Source organism: Sporobolomyces koalae (genome assembly GCF_050403365.1).
Source record: "Sporobolomyces koalae JCM15063 DNA, S_koalae_JCM15063T_v1_ctg13, whole genome shotgun sequence".
Lineage (NCBI taxonomy): Eukaryota > Fungi > Basidiomycota > Microbotryomycetes > Sporidiobolales > Sporidiobolaceae > Sporobolomyces > Sporobolomyces koalae.
The window spans coordinates 30,676-49,519 of NW_027481758.1; the positions used below are offsets into that span (position 1 = coordinate 30,676).

The 18,844-nt window shown below is 56.2% G+C and overlaps 7 protein-coding genes across 7 annotated transcripts; 4 read left to right on the forward strand and 3 right to left on the reverse strand.

The window, feature by feature from the left end:
* Nucleotides 1-220: 220 nt before the first annotated feature.
* JCM15063_001271 (uncharacterized protein) lies at nt 221-4,154 on the forward strand (the record flags this gene model as incomplete). The annotated part of the gene is made up of 4 exons (XM_076678240.1): nt 221-796; nt 874-2,131; nt 2,215-3,761; nt 3,846-4,154. 4 exons carry the CDS (start codon nt 221-223, stop codon nt 4,152-4,154), a joined length of 3,690 nt encoding a protein of 1,229 aa, XP_076534500.1.
* A 1,657-nt stretch (nt 4,155-5,811) lies between these two features.
* On the forward strand, nt 5,812-6,599 carry RPS31 (ubiquitin-40S ribosomal protein eS31 RPS31 fusion protein; the record flags this gene model as incomplete). The annotated part of the gene is made up of 5 exons (XM_076678241.1): nt 5,812-5,830; nt 5,925-5,941; nt 6,017-6,055; nt 6,137-6,312; nt 6,383-6,599. The coding sequence occupies 5 exons, from the start codon at nt 5,812-5,814 to the stop codon at nt 6,597-6,599; spliced, it is 468 nt and encodes a 155-aa protein (XP_076534501.1).
* A 192-nt stretch (nt 6,600-6,791) lies between these two features.
* Nucleotides 6,792-8,613, reverse strand: JCM15063_001273 (alpha/beta hydrolase; the record flags this gene model as incomplete). Its single annotated transcript, XM_076678242.1, has 9 exons — nt 6,792-6,814; nt 6,922-6,976; nt 7,106-7,351; nt 7,427-7,530; nt 7,601-7,675; nt 7,749-7,930; nt 8,007-8,132; nt 8,211-8,490; nt 8,574-8,613. 9 exons carry the CDS (start codon nt 8,611-8,613, stop codon nt 6,792-6,794), a joined length of 1,131 nt encoding a protein of 376 aa, XP_076534502.1.
* Nucleotides 8,614-8,953: 340 nt separating this feature from the next.
* JCM15063_001274 (uncharacterized protein) lies at nt 8,954-10,604 on the forward strand (the record flags this gene model as incomplete). The annotated part of the gene is made up of 4 exons (XM_076678243.1): nt 8,954-9,070; nt 9,180-9,301; nt 9,364-9,388; nt 9,465-10,604. The coding sequence occupies 4 exons, from the start codon at nt 8,954-8,956 to the stop codon at nt 10,602-10,604; spliced, it is 1,404 nt and encodes a 467-aa protein (XP_076534503.1).
* Nucleotides 10,605-10,878: 274 nt separating this feature from the next.
* JCM15063_001275 (peroxisomal membrane protein PEX16) lies at nt 10,879-12,572 on the reverse strand (the record flags this gene model as incomplete). Its single annotated transcript, XM_076678244.1, has 7 exons — nt 10,879-10,889; nt 10,967-11,073; nt 11,144-11,381; nt 11,458-12,216; nt 12,312-12,347; nt 12,405-12,485; nt 12,545-12,572. The coding sequence occupies 7 exons, from the start codon at nt 12,570-12,572 to the stop codon at nt 10,879-10,881; spliced, it is 1,260 nt and encodes a 419-aa protein (XP_076534504.1).
* A 141-nt stretch (nt 12,573-12,713) lies between these two features.
* Nucleotides 12,714-14,524, forward strand: JCM15063_001276 (uncharacterized protein; the record flags this gene model as incomplete). Its single annotated transcript, XM_076678245.1, has 5 exons — nt 12,714-12,872; nt 13,137-13,362; nt 13,457-13,729; nt 13,799-13,898; nt 13,960-14,524. 5 exons carry the CDS (start codon nt 12,714-12,716, stop codon nt 14,522-14,524), a joined length of 1,323 nt encoding a protein of 440 aa, XP_076534505.1.
* A 3,315-nt stretch (nt 14,525-17,839) lies between these two features.
* JCM15063_001277 (uncharacterized protein) lies at nt 17,840-18,694 on the reverse strand (the record flags this gene model as incomplete). The annotated part of the gene is made up of 1 exon (XM_076678246.1): nt 17,840-18,694. One exon carries the CDS (start codon nt 18,692-18,694, stop codon nt 17,840-17,842), a length of 855 nt encoding a protein of 284 aa, XP_076534506.1.
* Nucleotides 18,695-18,844: the final 150 nt, after the last annotated feature.

Below are 18,844 nucleotides of genomic sequence, written 5' to 3' on the forward strand. Positions count from 1 at the left end.
TTGGAAATTCGGACAACGTTACGTTCGCTTTGACCACCACGTCACGCATCAGTAAATTCGCCGTGTGTACCGGCATCAGCCAAGAGAGCTACAAGACATCAGCTCGAGCGATCGTTGGAGCGGATCCGCCCCGTGGAAAACGCGCGATACTCCCCACTTGCGACGTTCGATCAACTTTCGGCAGTAGCAGTTTCACAGGGACACGGCTCGGAACGAAACCATGGACCAGTCCGCGTCACCTCCGCCTCTACCTGCTAGGCCTATTGTGCGCGAGTCGAGTCGACCCCGGAGTATGCGGTCGCAGTCGAGCACGCATGACGATCCGTTGTCGTCCCCGTCTGCCGGTCCTGCACTTCCCGAGCCATCTACTTCGCCTGGAGGACCGTATGCAGTGTACAATTCGTACAAGAAACGATCGACCACGAACCCATTGTCGACAGATGTCACGAGTGCTACCTCACCGCCTCGTCTGTCCTCTTCATCCACAACGACCACGAGCTCATCAGCGTCGCCTAGTACGATCCCAACTCCTCCATTTCATCCGACGATAGCCCTCGCACCTCCGCCTCTTGTTTCGAGACCTTCGAATTCGACCTTGCCGTCTCCTTCGGGCCGGACCTATGCGAGATCCGTCTCGGAAGCCAAGGAACAATTGCAGAAACAGGCGCTCAAGGCTGAATTGCAGGCTCTCGGGATTCAGCATGACAGTTGGGGAGCGCACATGATTACGAAACTGGGTTCGATTTCGCCAGACAGCGAGTCGAGCACGATCGTTGACCTCGTCAAGTCTGGAAAGGTCCGTCCCCTCGCCCGCCCTCCTCCTGTTTCCCAATTCCCATCGAGAATCACAGACTGAACGATTTAAGTCTCTAGGTCACGCTCTTGCTGCCCGCTGAGAAAATCGACTTTCCTACGACAGTTCAACTCGCAAATCTACTCGACCACTTGTTGCTTCCCTCACCGCCACTCACTCCCGCTTCTCAGGACACGTCTCGCTCTTTCGTATCACTGAGTGGATTGAGAGGCACGATCGCCGAGGGTAGAGTCACGTTTACCGGCTGTGGACTCGCAGTACGAGCGTCTGAACATGGCATCGTGCGGCGAAGCACCCTCGAACCGATAGTCGACTTTGCAAGCGAAGACCTACACCGCTATCTTCGGGGACCGGCCTCTACCAGTTCGACGAGCGATTCGCATACGTTCCCTCACTTTGCTGCGCAATCCCCCGTGTCGACTTTGTCGCTGCCCAGAACGGCGACTGCAGCACCTTCAGCGATCGCCGCAGCGTCTCGCACAAACACGAGCAGTCGGCTTGCTGCCCTGTTCTCGAAAGCGTCCTCGGCAGAACTCCCGCCAGCTTCCACCAGCAACCCTTCGGAGCCACTTTCATCTTCCTCAGGGGGGCCTTCTTCCACCAAGTCATCCGCGAACCTCGAAATCTCCGTTCTCGTCATTCCTACCCCGGTACGGTTCTCGGAAGTCTCGAAGCAAATCCGAACTCGATCGGCAGACAAGCTTGAAGCAGATCTGTTCACTCTCGACGGACTCAGGGGCGATCGGACAGCAATTGAGCGAATCACGACTTTCTCGAACAAGTTCAACCCTCCATCTTCTGCTTGGACGAGCGTGTTTGGTCCTACGGGCACGGGAGCACCTTTGTCGGCACCGCCGCCGAATCCGAGCTCGACATCCTCGCTGTTCCGAGCCGATATCGAAATTATTACCGAGGCGTTTCAAGACGTGCTGCATGACGTCCGTAACGACCTGTCGAGAAACTTAAGTGTCGCTTCGCCAACGGCGGCTCCGACTTCTGCCTCGCACGAAGACGATCGAGGTGCGCTCGAAGATTTCGGTGCGCTCGAAGAGCGAGTCGACTCGGCTTTGTCGCAAGTCGAAGACTCGTTGCTTTCAACGTCACTGTACTCGCACGTGTTTTGTCCACCGTTCTCAAGCGACGCACAGGACGACGAGAATTTGGCTTCGAGGATCGCAGCGCTCAACGTTCTCGAACTGAGTTTGGAACATCTAGGCGTCGAACTGGGAACGGAGGAAGAAGGGTTGCCGGGGTGGGAGTCGCAGAAGCGAGGCGTGAGAGAAACGGTCGAAGATCTCGCCGACACGGTCGGACGAGGTATGTCCTCTTTCTACTGCGAATAGCGTTCGGTCATCTTCACCTCTCATAACCGTCCTTCGCTGTTTCTGCTTGTCGAACAGAACTCGCCCGTCTCGAAGATCCTGCCGATATGACGCCTTCATCTAAACTCGATGTGTTCGTTCAAGTGCACAAGATTCTCGTCGAAGAACTGGGCAAGCTGCCGCCAATCCCGCTCAAGAAAGAGATCGACCCGGCGACCGCGCTCAGTGAGCAATCTCACGAGGTCGAAATGGACGACGCTTCCTCCCGAGCGAGTTCGAGAGCACCTTCAAGACCTCGATCGCCTACGCCTATAGCCTCTCACGCCGAGACGACCGATGACGAGCTCCTCAAGACACCTCGACCTCCTCCCGCCGGTGATCAGGATGTCCCCGAAATCAAGCTACCAGATCCCTCCGCTCCAGCTCCCGTCGATACCGAGCTGAGCTCGTCCATGCACGAAGCGACTTCTTCGTCAATGTTTGAACCGTTCTCGTCGTCGAATCGATCACCACCACCTTCGATCTTTGACACGACCGCTCGACAACGTTCAGCCTCGACCTCTTCCTCTCTGCACGGTCGATCGATGTCGTCATCGACACCGACTTCGACTTCGGGAGCAGACTTGATCCTTCCGCTCCTGATCTACTCGGTCGTTCGCTCGAACCCACCCCGGCTGATTTCGCACCTCAAGTTCTCGCATCGGTTCCGATCCGAATCACTAATGCGTGGACAGGCGTCGTACTGCCTGACGAATTTTGACGCCGTGGTCGAATTCCTGAACCACGTCGACGTGTCTTCCCTCGGATTGTCGTCCCAAAAAGTTTTGGCCGCGACGTCACCCTCGTTCAACTCGACTGGCTCGAGTGCAGGTTCACCTGCGACAACGGGTAATCGACCGAGAGCGTACACGACTGGTCGACTCTCGTCTCGGTTGACTTCCGAGATGCCTCTGGGCTTGATCGATTCGGCCAACACGGCGTTGAGCGGAGTTGTCGATTCGAGTTACCGCATGTTGTTCGGACCGAAAGGATTGTCAGCGATCGCGAGTGGAGTCGGAGGAGCCGCACCAAAGAGTCTCGACGAAGTGAGAGGCGTGCTTGAAGGGGCGAGAGGGAGAGCTCGGATTGGACTCCCGTTCCGACGCAGTACAAGTGTCAACACTCTTCCGGGTGACGCACGACTACCATCAACCACCACGAATACTGCACCAGAATCAGCTTTGGGAGAAACGAACCAGGCGGCCCTGCCGGCAAAGGAGATGATTGATCTGCCTGGAGGTTCGCCAGACGTCACTCCTTCGGAATACACGCCACCTTCGAGTCCATCTCAATCGAGAAGCTCATTCAAACCGAACGAAGGGGACAGGGCTTCACCTGCGAAACCGGTCAACAGGGAAGACGATACTCGCAGTATCAGATCGATCTCGTCTCTCATTCGAGACACGACGATTGGCAGAAACCTCGTCGGAGAATCGACAAGTGTGGGTTCCGCTAACGGGTCTGGGACCGAAGAACGACCGAGTTTTGGAGAACGACTGTCAAACATTTCAGGGCTCGCAAGGTTCGGATCGGTCACGGGGTCGACATCTCCCGATCTCAAGAGCAATCCTTCGTCGACCACGAGAGTGAGTACCAAAAAGTCCTTGCCGGTGTCAGCGAGATCAGAAGAGTTGACGAGATGCTTTTATTTTACTATTTGTTTGCTGCAGGCTTCGCTTTTCTCGGCATTCGCAGGACCCAACTCGGGGGTGACCTCTCCAAACAGTCCGAGACGATTATCTCTTTTGAATCCAACCTTGTCAGACCCTCCAGCAACAGTGGAAGAACCCTCAAACCTGCTCGGGAGCAGGACACAGACTCCTTCACTGCGCTCGAACGGATCCACCTCGACGTTCCAACCGATCCAGAGGTTCTTGGAGATAAACTCGATCGACGAATTGAAACTCGGTGAAGTCAGGATGTTGCTGGACAGTTATAGGGAACTCGTCGCCGTGTGGGAAAGTGAACGAGACCGCTGATATAAGTGAAAATGAAAAGCAATTTTGACGGAGGGTTTCTCCTTTTGCCCAATCCTGCGTCTGCTACGTTGGTAGTCCTTTGATCGAGAATGACTCGGTGAGGGAGAACGTGAAAAAGACGATCAAGTTCTTTCGACCTGAGCGCTCTCGTGAGCGAATCGTAGAGAGACCCTTCTCAAGCCTTTCACTATCTCTCGTGTGTTGACGGGCCCCGAGAACGAAAGCTTCTCGTCCAGTAGGGTTTTTTGGTATTTTGGGGTGGTCTCCGACGCACTGCCTGATTCTTTTCTTTCTTTCATTCCACTGTTCGACACTTTTTGAAATTCATGCGAAGAGAGTGTGAGAGATATTGGGTTGAGGGGGGGAGAAGCCAAGAAGAGGGTTGAGGGAGCGAGAAGGAGGGAGGGGGGTTGCAGGAAACAAGAAGATTCAAGGTCGAATTTACTCGGACTTGGTCTTGGTCTTGCGGGTAGCAGTGGTGCCCTCACGGAAACTGATAAAACGAGCGAAGAAAAAAAGGGGCAACAGGGTCAGTCCGGAGGAGGGGCAGAGGTTTCGAGATGATGACCGAGATTTAGACGTACCCGTTCTTGAAGCGACGGGAAACGTTCTTGAGGTGCGACATGCGACCGGTACCGGTGGTCTTTCTGCGCTTGGCCTTCTGACCCCACTCGTCTGTGTCGGAGCAACACGGTCAGAACTGGACGGGGTGCAAGGGAAGGGAGGTTGGTAAACGTACAGGACCTCATCTTGGCAGCGGGGAAGCCGCACGAAGCGCACGTCTTGTGCTGCTTGTGGAACGAGCGGCGACCGCAACGCCTGCAGAGAGTGTGACTCTTGGTGTGGCGGAGACCGAAAGAAGTCGTTCCCTTCGTCTATGGGTACGCGAGCGACGCAAGGCATCCGAGAGTCAGCTTGCAGCTCTCTAGTTCAACTCCCAACGGCCGCCCTCGTGTTTACGCCTGTGTCCTTTCAACACCTCCAGCAGCAGCAGCTCGCAAGTGTCGGAATCGGGAGCGAGAGCGAGGAACAGGTGGAACATTCGAAGTCGCGCTGGGGTTGTTGGCGGAGCGAGTTCAGAGGCCGCGCGTGACTCGAGATGATCGCGCTTGCGGGTAGAGAAGTATATCAAAGGCTGGGCGATGGTCGATTGTAAGGCACAGGGTGGTCGAGGTCGAGTCGAGTTGTGCAAGAGAGGTGCGATGCTGTTGCGTGCTGTCGAGCTGCGCTGCTGCTGCTTGCGTGCCCCCTCCCAGTACCTTTGCCTAGTCCTACACTCTCCCCCTGGCCCATCCTGAGGGCGCTGCGAGGTCGAGAGCGCTGCAAGCGAGCCGTTTTCTATTTCTGCCCATCCTCTGCGCTTGGCTCCCCGCGCGCGTGGTTGGACAGGTGCGTGCTGCTAGGTCGACCCGAGATCAGTCTGGACAGTGCTGGGCTTACCATTGTGGAAAAGAGATCGAGTGGCCTGGAGACGGAGACTGAAGGCGAGGCCGGACTCGTCTGCCAAACTCGTCGAGCAACTTTCCTCGCGGGCGAAATCCGAGCTGAAATCCCACTCGCCCTCGCCCCCGCCGCGCGCCCCTTGGTCTCGCTCCCTCAACTTCCCACCCAGGACCGCACCTTTCACAGGCTGTGTAGGTAAGAAGCTCGGCACATCATGCAGATCTTTGTCAAGAGTACGCCCCCCTCCTCTCTCGCTCTGCCCCTCGCCCTCGCCTCGCCTCGGCGTGCTGACTCGCTTCGCGTTGCCCCCTCGTCCGCTCTGCACAGCCCTCACGGGAAAGACCGTACGTCACGCCGTCCACAAGCTACTTGGGGGTCTCTCGGCTCACCGCGCGCCTCTCTCTCTGTGTCCACTCTAGATCACCCTCGAGGTCGAGTCTTCCGACACGATCGACAATGTGAGTCGTCACGCCCCACATCCTCCCCTCCCTTTTGCACCGCTGACCACCAAGCGCCTTTCGCTTGTCCCCTGCTCTCAGGTCAAGGCCAAGATCCAAGACAAAGAAGGCATCCCTCCCGATCAACAACGTTTGATCTTTGCCGGCAAGCAGCTCGAAGACGGTCGCACCCTCTCGGACTACAACATCCAGAAGGAGTCGACCCTTCACTTGGTCCTTCGTCTTCGTGGAGGAGGAAAGAAGCGCAAAAAGAAGAAGTACGTCTCTCGTCCCACTCCCCTCTCTTTTGCTTGTTTCGCTAAACCCTCATCGTCTCCTTTTCTTCAGCTACACCACTCCCAAGAAGATCAAGCACAAGCGCAAGCCGGTCAAGATGGCCATCCTCAAGTACTACCGCGTCGACTCGGACGGCAAGATCAAGCGCTTGAGGCGTGAGTGCCCCGCCGACTCGTGCGGTGCCGGTGTCTTCCTCGCGAACCACCACAACCGTCAGTACTGCGGCAAGTGCGGGCTCACGTACATGCACGAGGCTGGCGCCAACTAAAGAAAGACTCTACTTCTCTCTGAATTTTGTCTTTTTGTTGGTTGAAACGCGAGAAAATCACTTTTCTCTCCTTCTCTTCTGACTTGTTCGCGAGGTCAAGAGCAATTCCTGGGCCCCCTCGTCGATCCATCATCTTATACTGCTCGACAGGTTTGACGGATACGATTGCAAATGATATTGTACACAGTCGTTTCATCCGCGAATCGTCTCGTCAACTAGAACGTGTGTGTGCGCGATATGGGGAGAGAGCAGCAGCAGCAGGGTCAGAGCGATGAATCCAAAAAGCGCAACGTTTTTGCAAGTGTTTCGAGCCGAGACTCACCAAGTCTCATGACATATTCCGTCTCTCCGATAAAAGTATGACCACCCGTCTTGGCCTACCAGAAAATGAGAAAGTGAATAACGTCGATCGTTTCAAATCTTCTTCAGCAGTGAGAGGTGAGATGGAAGATAATCCTCCGACCCGGGTATTCAAGGTTCGAAAGGGTTCGTAAAAGAAAACTCACCTCTGCCCAAACTACCCGACCGAAACCTTGACCTCGTTCGAATCGTTTCACGGTCCCCCAACCTCCAACAACTTGTTCCTCGACGACGACTTGTCTTCCTCTCGGTTCATGATCGTTTTCGGTTCTTTCTGGTTCCGATTCGTGCAAGAGAGGTTCGAGGAGGTGTTCCGACAGCGTACGGGAATGGGAAAAGGGGATCACGGGGTCATCCTGGGCATGGACGAGCAGGATCGGACATTTCACTTTCTGATAATTCGCAGCACCATCAGGGTCAGTCCTGATCCTTTCCTGAGCAGCGGCTCAAAGAAAAAGAGGACTCGCCGAGATGACCGATCTCGTGTCGAATCTCGAACGGAGAAACGACAAGAGTTGGTTGAAGAGCCAAGGGAATCGACGCAGTGGAGACACGAGCGGGATCACTTGTCCTAGCGAGTGATAAAACTTATGAAGTGTCAGTCTACCCCTGGCTCCCAAGAAAAAGGCTAGAAAACGAACCTAGCTTGTAAGTTTCGAGTAGAGCGGCGATCGACGAGAAAGGCGCGATCAGCACGAGGGACCTCAGGTGAATACCTGCCATAATCCGAATTCGCAAGATGAGAACCACGAAACGGTTTGATCAAATGGAGATGGAAAAATAGCGGACCTCGATCTACGAGACTTGCGACCAAAGCGGTCCCGATACCAGTACCGAGAGATTGTCCCATCACGACGATCTGGGCAGGGTCGACCTTGTGTTCGAGATGCAAGTAGTCGAATGCTCGGGTTGCATCGATCAACATGCCTTGCTCGGTCGGAGGAGGACTCGAAGATGAATCTGCAAAACCTCTGTCAAAGCGTCGCGCGAGTTCAGCTGTCGCCAAGACCGACAGCAGGGATTGCTTGGGTCATCGCAGGAACTGACCTGTAATCGATCATGAGGACGTTGCAGTTGCTCGCAGACAGTTTCTGCGCGACTCGGATCCGATTGCCAACGGCCCTCGAGCCCGCATTCCCATGGAAATAAAGCACGGTCGGATATGATGGCGACCTGCACCAGTTTCGAGACCGCAACATCAGGACGCGATGGCCACCATGTGAATACAATAGCACGAAAGATTCCATGTACCGCAGCGCTGATTCAAAGACTGCCGAGGGCAAATGACCTTCGAGGGACAATTGGTCGTCCCGGATCGCACGATCGTACGCTTCTTCGGCGAGTACGAGCCACGCGCCAAGCCGGGCACCATCGTTCGTATCGAGGTACAGGTGTTGAACTTTGCCCGGTGCGAAGCCGTAAAAAGTCGGAGTTGCGAAGTGTGCCAGGATCGGCAGTGGCCATTTCGCCCAGTGTAGATAGATGAGCGAGCGTTGGATGGGCTCGCATGTCAAGCTCAGAACGAACGCGCCTGCAAGCAACGGGATTCCCTAGCTAAGCATGTTGTCGTGCGCGATTTCAAGCCGGAAAAACACCTCGAGGAGGGATGCGAACCGAGAACGACCGGGACCAGCCAGTGCAGTTTCGAAAGCATGCTTGTAGCGTATTCCTCCACTGCTCGTGGGACAAGGACGACAAGACTGACAGTGGAAGCTCTGCAACGTGATGTTCCATGACGACGATGTCCGGGCCTAGTTGTCTTGAGGTCTGCTCACGGCTTTGACCTGCTTTCGCCTCGATTTCGTTCACCAGGGCAACTGGTCGCTTGGAATAGCACCCAGACACGCTCATAAGCAGCTCTCGAGACCGACGTCGACACCTGCGCCCTCGAATCATTCATCTCCACCTCCGACGAACCTCTCTGCACGTGTCGGCTTCCGACAGCTCTCAGATTCGTCTGTGACAATCAGAAGCGAAAGTCGGGTCTTTCCACGATGCCAAACATTGATGTGTTTGTCACGAGCATCCTGAGCAATCCTCAGCTGCGCGGTCGACATGAGCGGGTCCGACGCGCACTCGCTTCCGTACGAGTACCCTACGCAGAGCACGATGTGTGTAGACCTTTCGTCCTGTACTGCTCGTTGCGCTGGAATGCCAAACATCTCGCTGATCTCGCTACGGCGGCAAATGTGGGGCTTTTGAACCATCGTTCGTGTTCAGGTCGCAGCCGACGAGAAAGCAAAGTCGCTATGGAAACGCAAGAATGGCGGCAAGAACGAGCTGCCGTTCATCCTCGTCGATGGTGAACCGCTCTCTGGCGGTATCGACGACCTGGACGAGGCGTACGTCCCTTCTGCATGTCTCCAAGCTCACACCTCCCTGACCTTGATTATCGCTCCCGCAGGGTCGAGTTTGGAGAACTGAGACAGGTGAGATCCGGAATCCAACCTCCTGTGCTGAGATCATGTCCTGAACCCTAACCGAGCTTGCAATTTCCGACAACAGTTTCTACGTCTCGATGCTCCTCCTCCCGCTGCGACGGCTTTGAATCGACCCAAACTCGACGAATCCGATTCTTTCTCCTCGGCAACGTCCACCCTACCTCCTGCGCCCGAAACAATCACGATTAGAACTCCTGTCCCTCCTCCGAAACCTTCACTCGACGATTTTGCCGATCTTGATCTGACAGAGGCCGAACTCGCTGAACTCGCGCGCGAGATTTCAAATGGTGACACGTTCTCTTCGGGGCTTGGATCGAGCCATGACTCGACTCGAACTGGTTACGATTTCAGCGATGCGACTCGCAGGTTTGAGGGAACGACGGCGCCCCTCAAGATCGACAAGATCAATTTCTCGCGAGCATTGCCAGATCGACCACTCGCGAGCGAAGTGGTCAAAGATGAACTCGAAGGGATCGATCAGGACGAACTCGATTTCGACGAACTCGAACAACTCGCGAAGGAACTCGAACAGGAAGAACTCGAACGACGGAGATTGAGAGACGCTCAGCTCGAGACGGGAACGCCCGGAATTGAACCTCCTCCATTACCGGAGAAGCACTCGACCCAAGAAGCCGAACCTGCGGTCCCCGAGAAACTCACAGTGGTAGAACCCGCTCCCTTACCACAACAGGTGGCAACATCTACCTCGGTCGAAGGAGCGGGAGGAGCTTCGTTGTCGGCACCGATCGCCGAAATCGAACGGTTACATGTCTCGACGAACGCGTCGGATTTGATCGTACCGAACCAAACCCTCACGCTTGAATCTCCTCTCGAAGAACAAGCGGCACCAACTCCTTCATTCTCTGATACTCCAACTTCACCGAGCGACGAACCCTTCGCACGAGCTGAACCGGCGACCGCCGGTTCCTCGTTCCTCGCTTCCGTCACGAAAGTGTTTACCCCACCAGGCGAATCGAACTCGACGACTACCGGGCAAGTACCCGAACGCAAGAAGTCGACGCCGATCGAAGTCGAACACCTCAAGAAGACTCTCGAGGATGAGCATGGGTTGGGGGGAGATTTGGAGCGACAAGGTCGAGTGACGGACCTGCCGAGGTTTGGAGTATCAGACATGGACCCAAATCACGTCACAACGGAACGGACAGAGGAGCCGGAGGAAGTTGGAGAAGTGGAAGAGCAGTGATTGGCAAATCGCATGGGGGAAACGACAGTAGATAAGCGGCATGAATGCATCCCTTCCAGTAGAACCCGGTTCCGAGAAGGTGTCGGCATATCCTGTACTTTCGTGATCATGGCAGCATACAAGGCAAGAAGACAACCCGTTTGTGCAGAAACATCCAAATGTTACAACGGTTTTCACTGCGAGGAAGCCAGTTCGGAGCACAGAGGGAAGACATAAGACAGACGCTGCGACAGGGTAGATACAAGGCGATACGCGAGAGGGGACGGGATCTCGATCACGCAGAATCTGGGTTTTCCGAAATTTCGGAAAAAGCAATCAGCGACAACTTGAGGGCAGAGATGGGTGTTCAGTCAGCGACATACAGTAGTAGTACTCGTCAATTAGAGGAGTATAGTCATTGATCAGGGTCGACACGAACCCGACCAGCGGTTTGTCGGCAAACTTGTTTGCAACACTTTCGAGCCTCGGCCTGCACCGACCGAAAGGTCCAGAGATTAGTTCTTTCTTCCCTCACTCGATACGTCCAGGGGGTGACTCACTTGGTCCAGCTCTCCCACACGGGACCTCGCAGCATGTACCACCAGAATGCCTGTCCTCGCTTGCTCGTCTCCTGTTTCTCGAGTTCGCTCGGTGCGTACGGCAACATGGGGCCTGAAGCTTTCGTCGCGTACATTTGGGATGTCGACGATTGGCGCAAGGTGAACGCGAGGTACTCGAGCGCGAGTGAGAGGAGGTAAGGAAGGGTGTGTCTCCGACCGTACCGTCGCATGGCCGTCACTGTACGAATCGGATCAACAGTAAAGGTCGGTCAGGCGTTTTGACATGAATTGCATGACAACCGCAGTTTCCTCACCATAGATGAGCGGTCTCAGGATCCAGATGATCTCTGCGAGTTTTTTGACGCCTTTCGCCTTTTCGACGAGATCTTCAGGGCGTTTCACATCTTCGATCGTGAGCACCTTGCGGCTCAAATACTCGCGACTAAGATCCTTCGAGTGCAAGTCTTGGGTAGGATCACCGACGGGAGCGTCGCCGTCAGAGCGCAGAGAGGCGAGCGTTGGTCTCACGAATCCGGTTTTCGCGCCGGTCCAGAACTGCGTCTCTTCGACCTCGCCTTCGAGCATTCCGAGTTCGGCATCCGTCTCGTCCCCGCGCATGTGTCTCAGCATGATGTCTGCTTCGTTTGGCCGTCGCGAGGTCGAGGCCGATGCAGCCGCTTTGCGCATGCGGATCATGCGATCTCGTTCCTTCTCGAGCAGTGCCGGATCCATCTCGCGTTCGGCGACGGGGGGTTGCACCCCTGTCCTGCCCTTGGTTGCGCCCATCAACCCGAGACGAAGCATGGCCTTGATCGCTTCGAGTGCAACCGCGAGTTTCTCGGCACCTTCGCGACCTCGTTTCTTGCGCACGGCCATCTCGAGCAAGAGTTCGATTGACTGGATCACGGAGAGCAGTTGTGCCATCCGTCGGTACGGGGGGGACACGGTCGACCAATGCCGCGTGTAGCGCGTGTGGGAAGACGAAGGCGGTCGAAGTGGGGCGGGCAAGGAAGACACCGCGCGTGTGAGGATGTGGTCATGGTACAGCGAGACGAGATTCGTGAGCGAGTAAACTGTGGATGCAGGAGGATTGGCGATGCCGAGGCAAGAGAGACGGTCAGAGTGAGCGATCGCCGGCTATCGCGAGTGGAGAGAGCTGCAAACTCACGGGATTCAGATGCAAGGTCGGCGTCGTTGAACCGGCCTGTTCTGAACGGTCAGTTGACATTCTGACTAGCTTGCTGATCGAGTGGGTGCTAACCGGGAATGAACCACGACAGAGTGCGCAGAGTCGACTCGATGGAAGCGATCCGAGAAGCATTCGCGAGCAAGGTCGCCTCATCTATCCACCGGGCGCCGAGATCAGTCGCACGATCGAGCAGAGAGCTTGAGTGCACTCACACGAAGCGATCGCGTTCGAGATGGCCATGATGGGCGAGCTGGGGAAAGATGTGGAGGAGCGAATGTTAGCCGGGTTGTATTCCTTCAATTGTAGCCGATTACAATTGGCAATAGCCTCGCGTTTTCCTTGATCCCGTCTCCTTCCCAACTCACCCCGACCCGTCCCGCGATGAGTGCCGCCAAGACGCTCGCCAGCATCGCCGCCCCTGCGCCGCAGGTCGTCGAGGAGCCTACCGTTCAGGTCAAGCAGCAGTCGGCGAAACAAAAAGCGAGAATCGACAAAGGCTTGCCCGAGACTCACGTCGAGCAGATCCGGGTCGATGGACTGGTACGTGTATCTCACATGTATGCAATCGACGCCGCGAGCGAGCATCGCGGCAGTCTGACCAAGTGGGAGGAACCGCGAGCGATGAAGAAAGGTGGATCGTCCCACTCGACGCACCGCAGCGGCGTCACAAGCAAGACGGAGCCGGGCTCGCAGCCTTGCAGATTTCTGTGGTGTTGATTCCGCAAGCGAGGCATCGTCAGCCCGGATCCCAGTCGAGTTGTTCGGAGAACTGATCGAATCGTCGCGGCTCTCGTCGCCTTGCAGGCCTTGATGAAGATTATCAAGCACTCGCGCGAGGCTCACGTCGTGCACCCTGCTCCCCCTAACACGTCGAACGCGACCGTCACCTTCACTCCCGCCGTCGGACAGCTTCTCGGCATCGACTCGAACGGTGTCCTCGAAGTCTCGAACGCGTTCGGCCTTCCTGCCGGTACTCTTGGTGGATCGACCGCCGAGACCGACGGAGCCGAATCGCGCGGAGTCAAGGCGGGTAAGTCAATCTGTGCGAATCATCCCTCGAGCCGCACATCCAGATCCTGACGCTTCCTCGCTTTCACGACGCTTCCTCGCTTTCTCGCGCACAGCCACCAAGTACTCGACCCAACTCTTGTCGCGTATGAACGACCTCAACGCCGATGCTTCGGTCGTCGGATTCTACACCTCGACCAACAACGGCCAGATCCTCGCGACCGGTGGCTTCCTCGACGCCCTCGTCGGCGCTCAGCTCAGTGGCGGAGGAGTCGGAAGCGGTCAGAAGGCTCAGCCGACCCCGAGACCTGGACTTGGTCAGCGACCGGCCGCCCAGCTCGCGAGCGGTGAACAGAACAAGAGCGGAAAGGGGATCGCTCTCGTTTACGGTACGCCTCATTGCAAATAGGTTTCGAGCCCTCGTGCACGAAGAGCTTATGCATGATAACCCTCTGCAGACATTGCCAGCGCCACGCAGGGAGCTGTCGGCCTCCGAGCCTACCGCGCCTCTCCTCAATTTGTTGAAGCTTACCGAGCAGGCAAATTCGACACCGCTGCGTGCGTTGCAAATAGTCCTCTGTTTCTGAGATTTATCTGACTCGTCTGCGTCCGTTTACAGCTTGATCGAGAACAAGCTCGTTCCGTCCAACATCCTTGAAGAGGTTCCCGTCGTGGTCCACTCGAACGCGCTCCTCACCGCCTTCCTCTCGACCTTGACTTCGCCGTCCGCTTCTGCCACTTCCTCGCTCTCGACGCCGTCCTTCTCCCCCTTGTCGCTTCCTGCGCCCTCGCCGTCATCGCACGTCCCTTCGACCTCGGTCCCCGCTCCCCTCACGCAACCCCTTCAACACCTCCTGACTGCGCTCGACACGCACCAGGCTCACCTCTCGACCCTCTCGTTCCAATCGCGTCAGCTCGCTCGAGACCGCGCACGACTCGAGTCGTCGAACCCTGCGCTCGCCAAGCGCCGTCAGGAGAACGAGCAACGGGCCAGGGAGGGACTCCCTCCTCTGCCACCATCCGAAGACGAGATCAAGGCGGGACTGAAGGAACCCAGTCGACTCGAAACGATGTGTGCGCTCGCGGCGGTCGAGGGTGCCGCCAAGAGTCTCAGCGAGGCGACGGGTACGGGCGTCGTGAGGGCGTACGGAGCCAAGGCTGGTGCCGAGGTTGCCAGCGCATAGAATCGAAGCGAAGTTGGCCTATACTTTTCCGGTAATCCGCGCAGGAACAAAAAGCACCAAGTGCCACCATCGGTCACTGCTCTCTCGTCGTTGTAGAATTCTTTCTTCTTCCTCTTCTTCTTCTTCTCTCTCTCCCGCTATTGCGTGATCTGTTCTTTTTGAGATCGCTGCCGCACTCTTTCGCTCAGAGATGTTGAGAAGAAATGTATACCTTGCGCACTCCCAGTATTCAGTGTAAATCACGCAAAGCGAGCACACTTTGAGTTCTCCGAGTGATCCTCGTGAATGGATGGACATGCAAGGGCGATCGAGCCTCGGGGCCTACACTCGTAGCGCGGAGCGGTAGGAGAACCAGAGGTCTCAGAAATCGTTTGGAACGAGTTTGGATGACGGCGACATGGCTATCTTTCGCGTTAGATGCAGATAAAAGCAGCGCCTTGGGTCGTGACAGCCGGCAAAAAGAGAAGCTCGCCCAATGTGGGGCTCGAACCCACGACCACCAGATTAAGAGTCTGGTGCTCTACCGACTGAGCTAACCGGGCTTTGCTTGTTGTGGAGCTTGTAGCTTTTAGCAATTATAAAAGTTTTTCAAACCCATGTCACATTCCGCAAGCAACTCTGCTCGATCGAAGTAGTTGGGCAATGTTCCTTGAGCATACACCCTAGGCAGCGCTACACTGAACCAGAAAAAAGCGAGTAAAAGTCGGCAGCAGCAAACAAGAACGCAAAAAAGAGTTTCTATCGACGAGGTAGTCGACGTGCGTAGCTTTCAGAGATTTCCCTCACCATACCCGCGTCCTCTGCCCGACAAGAATCAACAGCTCGAATGCACTATTTGAACGGTTAACCCGGCTAATAGAAATACACCCAATTCAACTGAAGGTTGGAACGTCCGTTTGCACGAGCGACTCCTTCAGACTGCCTATTCACGAACAGACGCGAGCACCTTTGTGGCGCAGCACATCGCTATGACTCCTTAAAGAAGCATCGACAGATTCCCGAGGGAGTTCCGTCACAGAACGCGAAAAATCTGAGGAAGCACCGACGAAACCTGGAGAGCAATTTTACACGAGGACATTGACATGCGGGCAAAATTGCCTGGCTTGATGCCACCCGAATTTGAGGACACTCTGTCAACGAATTCACCTCAAATACATCATATCTGTTCGATATACGGGGCAGAAAGTCTTTCATTGAAACAAGCGCTCGAAAGGCCAAAAGAAGGCTGCTTGGGAACACGTGAGGAACCTTTAACGATATCCGTTGGTGCTCCAAGCCGTCAACAAATTCGGGGAGATGCGACATCCTGTCAAGCCAAACGATGGCATCTGTACGGCACGCAGGGAGAGTAAATCGTGCGCACGTCCCCCCTCGAATCCGCACCCGCCTTCTCTGCCTTGGCCCCGTAGCCACGTGAGTGTACGCTCGGTTCGCCGGTTGCGCAAGTTGTATGAGTTGTAGCTACTCCTATTTCTCGGCGGTGTGAGCGCGATCTGGGCACAGGCCACTAGAAAAATGCGTCTCCGCTCGGTCCTCCGGCTGCGGTGACACACGGGACTGTTTCCACCTGCTCCTACTTTCACGCTATCTGGCAAGCCTGATTCTTCTGCCTCTTGTTGACACGCCCTGTCAAAAATCGAACAGAGAGACCCACCTGGCAGCCTCTGCGAAACAGTCACACGCCGACGATTGCCAGATCATGACCCGGAGAATACATCCCCGAACTCCGCAAGATAAACAAGGAAGGCGAGAGTCCCTAGAGAGTCGTAGGGTAGAACCCTCAGAACAACTGCCACGAGGACGTAGCCAGAGCTGTGGTCCTGCGAGCTCGTCCAAGAGCGAAGCAAGGCAAGGTGCGAGTGAGTCATCCCTCGTTGCGTATCGAGTGTGCGACAAGCTGCTGACCGTGGCAATTTCTTTCGAGCCCTAGGCGCACCGGAGGCGTCGATGCATGTGCAGTATGTTCCAGCAAGACCCGCAACATCGCCGCCACAGATGCTGTCGCCGGCCCCATTTTCCGACCTCGTCCCGGTCGAAGCGATCTGGACAGGTAGACGTAGATCCCCGGAGCCTGAGGCGGGAGAGCGCATGGTATCCATTCCTCCGGTCAAAGCCACGCCCGTCGCCCCGTGCCCGGATGCACCGCAATCAGCCAACGCCCCCGCGCATCATGCCCGCAAGAGATCGACGTCGAGTATCGAAGCGCTGCAAGGCAATACTGACAGGGCGCTACGCTTTCGGAAGAGTCTCACCAAGCTCAAGAAATCGACAACGGCGCTCCGAAATGCGTTTCGCACCGGGCAAAATGCGCCACCGCTACCTCCAACCCCAAGCGCTGTCCCCGTCAATGAGCTGCCCAATTCGCAATCGAAGGAGGAGCGCGTTAAACCGGGACCACGGAAACTGCAAAGAGCCGTCCCGCCCTCGACCCCCTGCCAGTGTTCTCCTTCCCCGATTGCCCGCGTCGCCGTAGCAGATGACAAGAAAGCTCCTACGGTATCGAAGCTGGATAATGCGCTTGATGACATGCCCGGGGTCCCGGTAATGCTGCCTCGACAACCTCTCGCGAGATCCTTTTCGCTTCGCCGTCAAAACTCCAACGGGGATGAGCTTCGATCGCGATCCGAGCGATTCGCTCGCTCTCACAGTCGCCTGGAGCACATCTCGCCAGCAGACGACCTGTCCTTAACCACACGAAACCTGAGACGATCGGCATCGACGGGCGCGGTCAAAGCGAAACGAGGAGTCGCCCTACCCCCTCTCCCTTCTCCACCATTCTTCCTCTAGCCACAACTCTCGCGCGCGAAGCGCAAGTTGCAGCTGACAATACAGTACCCTTTGTATTCTTGGAAGCCGAGGTTCCTGCAGACTTGTGGCTATTGTTGGACCAGTCATAGTTTTGCCAAGGGAACGCGCGCTTCATGGCTCTAACAGGACCTCGGTCCCGAATGCGCACCGATGAATGCCCGGGTCCCGTGTAGCCCAAGATTGAACGAGACGCGCGAGAATTCCGATAGCGGACCTACGACCGCGCGGTGAGCACGTGAGAATTGACAATGGGTGCTCGCGACAAGCTACTATCTCACGTACTACAGTATCGTAGGTCAGAACAGAGAGAGCACACATCTTGACGACTCTATTTACACAAGAGGAACGACAATTTTGTACAAAAAGTAGAGACAACATAGAATGAGAAGGCGACCAGATGCACCTTGAAGAACGAAAGCTGCGAGTTACGAACTGCAGTGGCGCAGAGAAGAGTCACGCAGATGAGCGACAGGAAATAACGAGGGGGCGAAGGAATGCTCGGGAAGCTCACGAGAGAGGTTTGGCCATATGGTCGGTATCCGACGACGACGACGACATGGACAGCCTGCGGGTGCCGTCTGTCACATCGTCGAGTATTGATGACTCTGCCGTGCTCCTACCGTCCGCGTCCTCGTCGTCCGAGTCCAAGCTGTCTCGATCGTGGTCTCCGTCCTCCTTGTCCTCCTCGTCCTCGCTCTCGTCGAAAAAGCTCTGCCTGCGGCCTTTTGAAGGGAAAGGTGTCGACGCGTACGACTTGGTCGGTTTGAATGGCGCTTCCTCGAGATCAACAGCGGTTGGCGACACGGCGAACGGTGTTGTCGCTTGAGACGAGACGCCAATCACGTCGGGTACGACAGTGTCGTCGAGTTCTTCGAGCGGAGGAATGGGAATGGTAGGGAGTTTGAGATCGTCGATTTTCGGCAGGAAATCGGGACGAGCGGTCGAGCGCGACGATCTCCGACGTGCGAGCAACGACGTAGTTGGTTTCGGCGATGTTGACGCAGATCTCAAAGGGGTGCCCACCGGTGCGGTCGCAGAACGGTGCGCGAGTGCTGGCGGAGGAGGAACGCGCGAAGAGTGGTCCACCGACGTCGGGGCGTCCAGAGTGGAAGGAGGGTCGAGGGACGACGCGGTCGAGGAGTCCGGCTTGGCTGCACGAGCTTCGCATTCACCCGGGTTGAATGTCGGCGACGGTGGAATGTCGGCAGTCTTGGGGTCGAAGCGAGTCACAGCTGGCGTTATAATGTGGTCGCTCGACGAGTTTCGCATGGCGCTGGGTCGGTGCGGAGGAACCAAGCGAGAAGGGAGCCGTTCTTCTGAAGAGGATCGGTGGACAGGCGCAACAGGGCAAGCGAGGGACATGTTTCCGGGCGGCGTTATGTATTCGAGAAGAGGGGCGAAGGATGTCGTGTGAGGTACTGGATGATTGCGGGTGCCAGCGTGGAGTTGAAGCAGGAATGCGAGTGGACCCCCAGAATATTGAGTTTGGAGAGGCAACGTCAATTTGTCTCA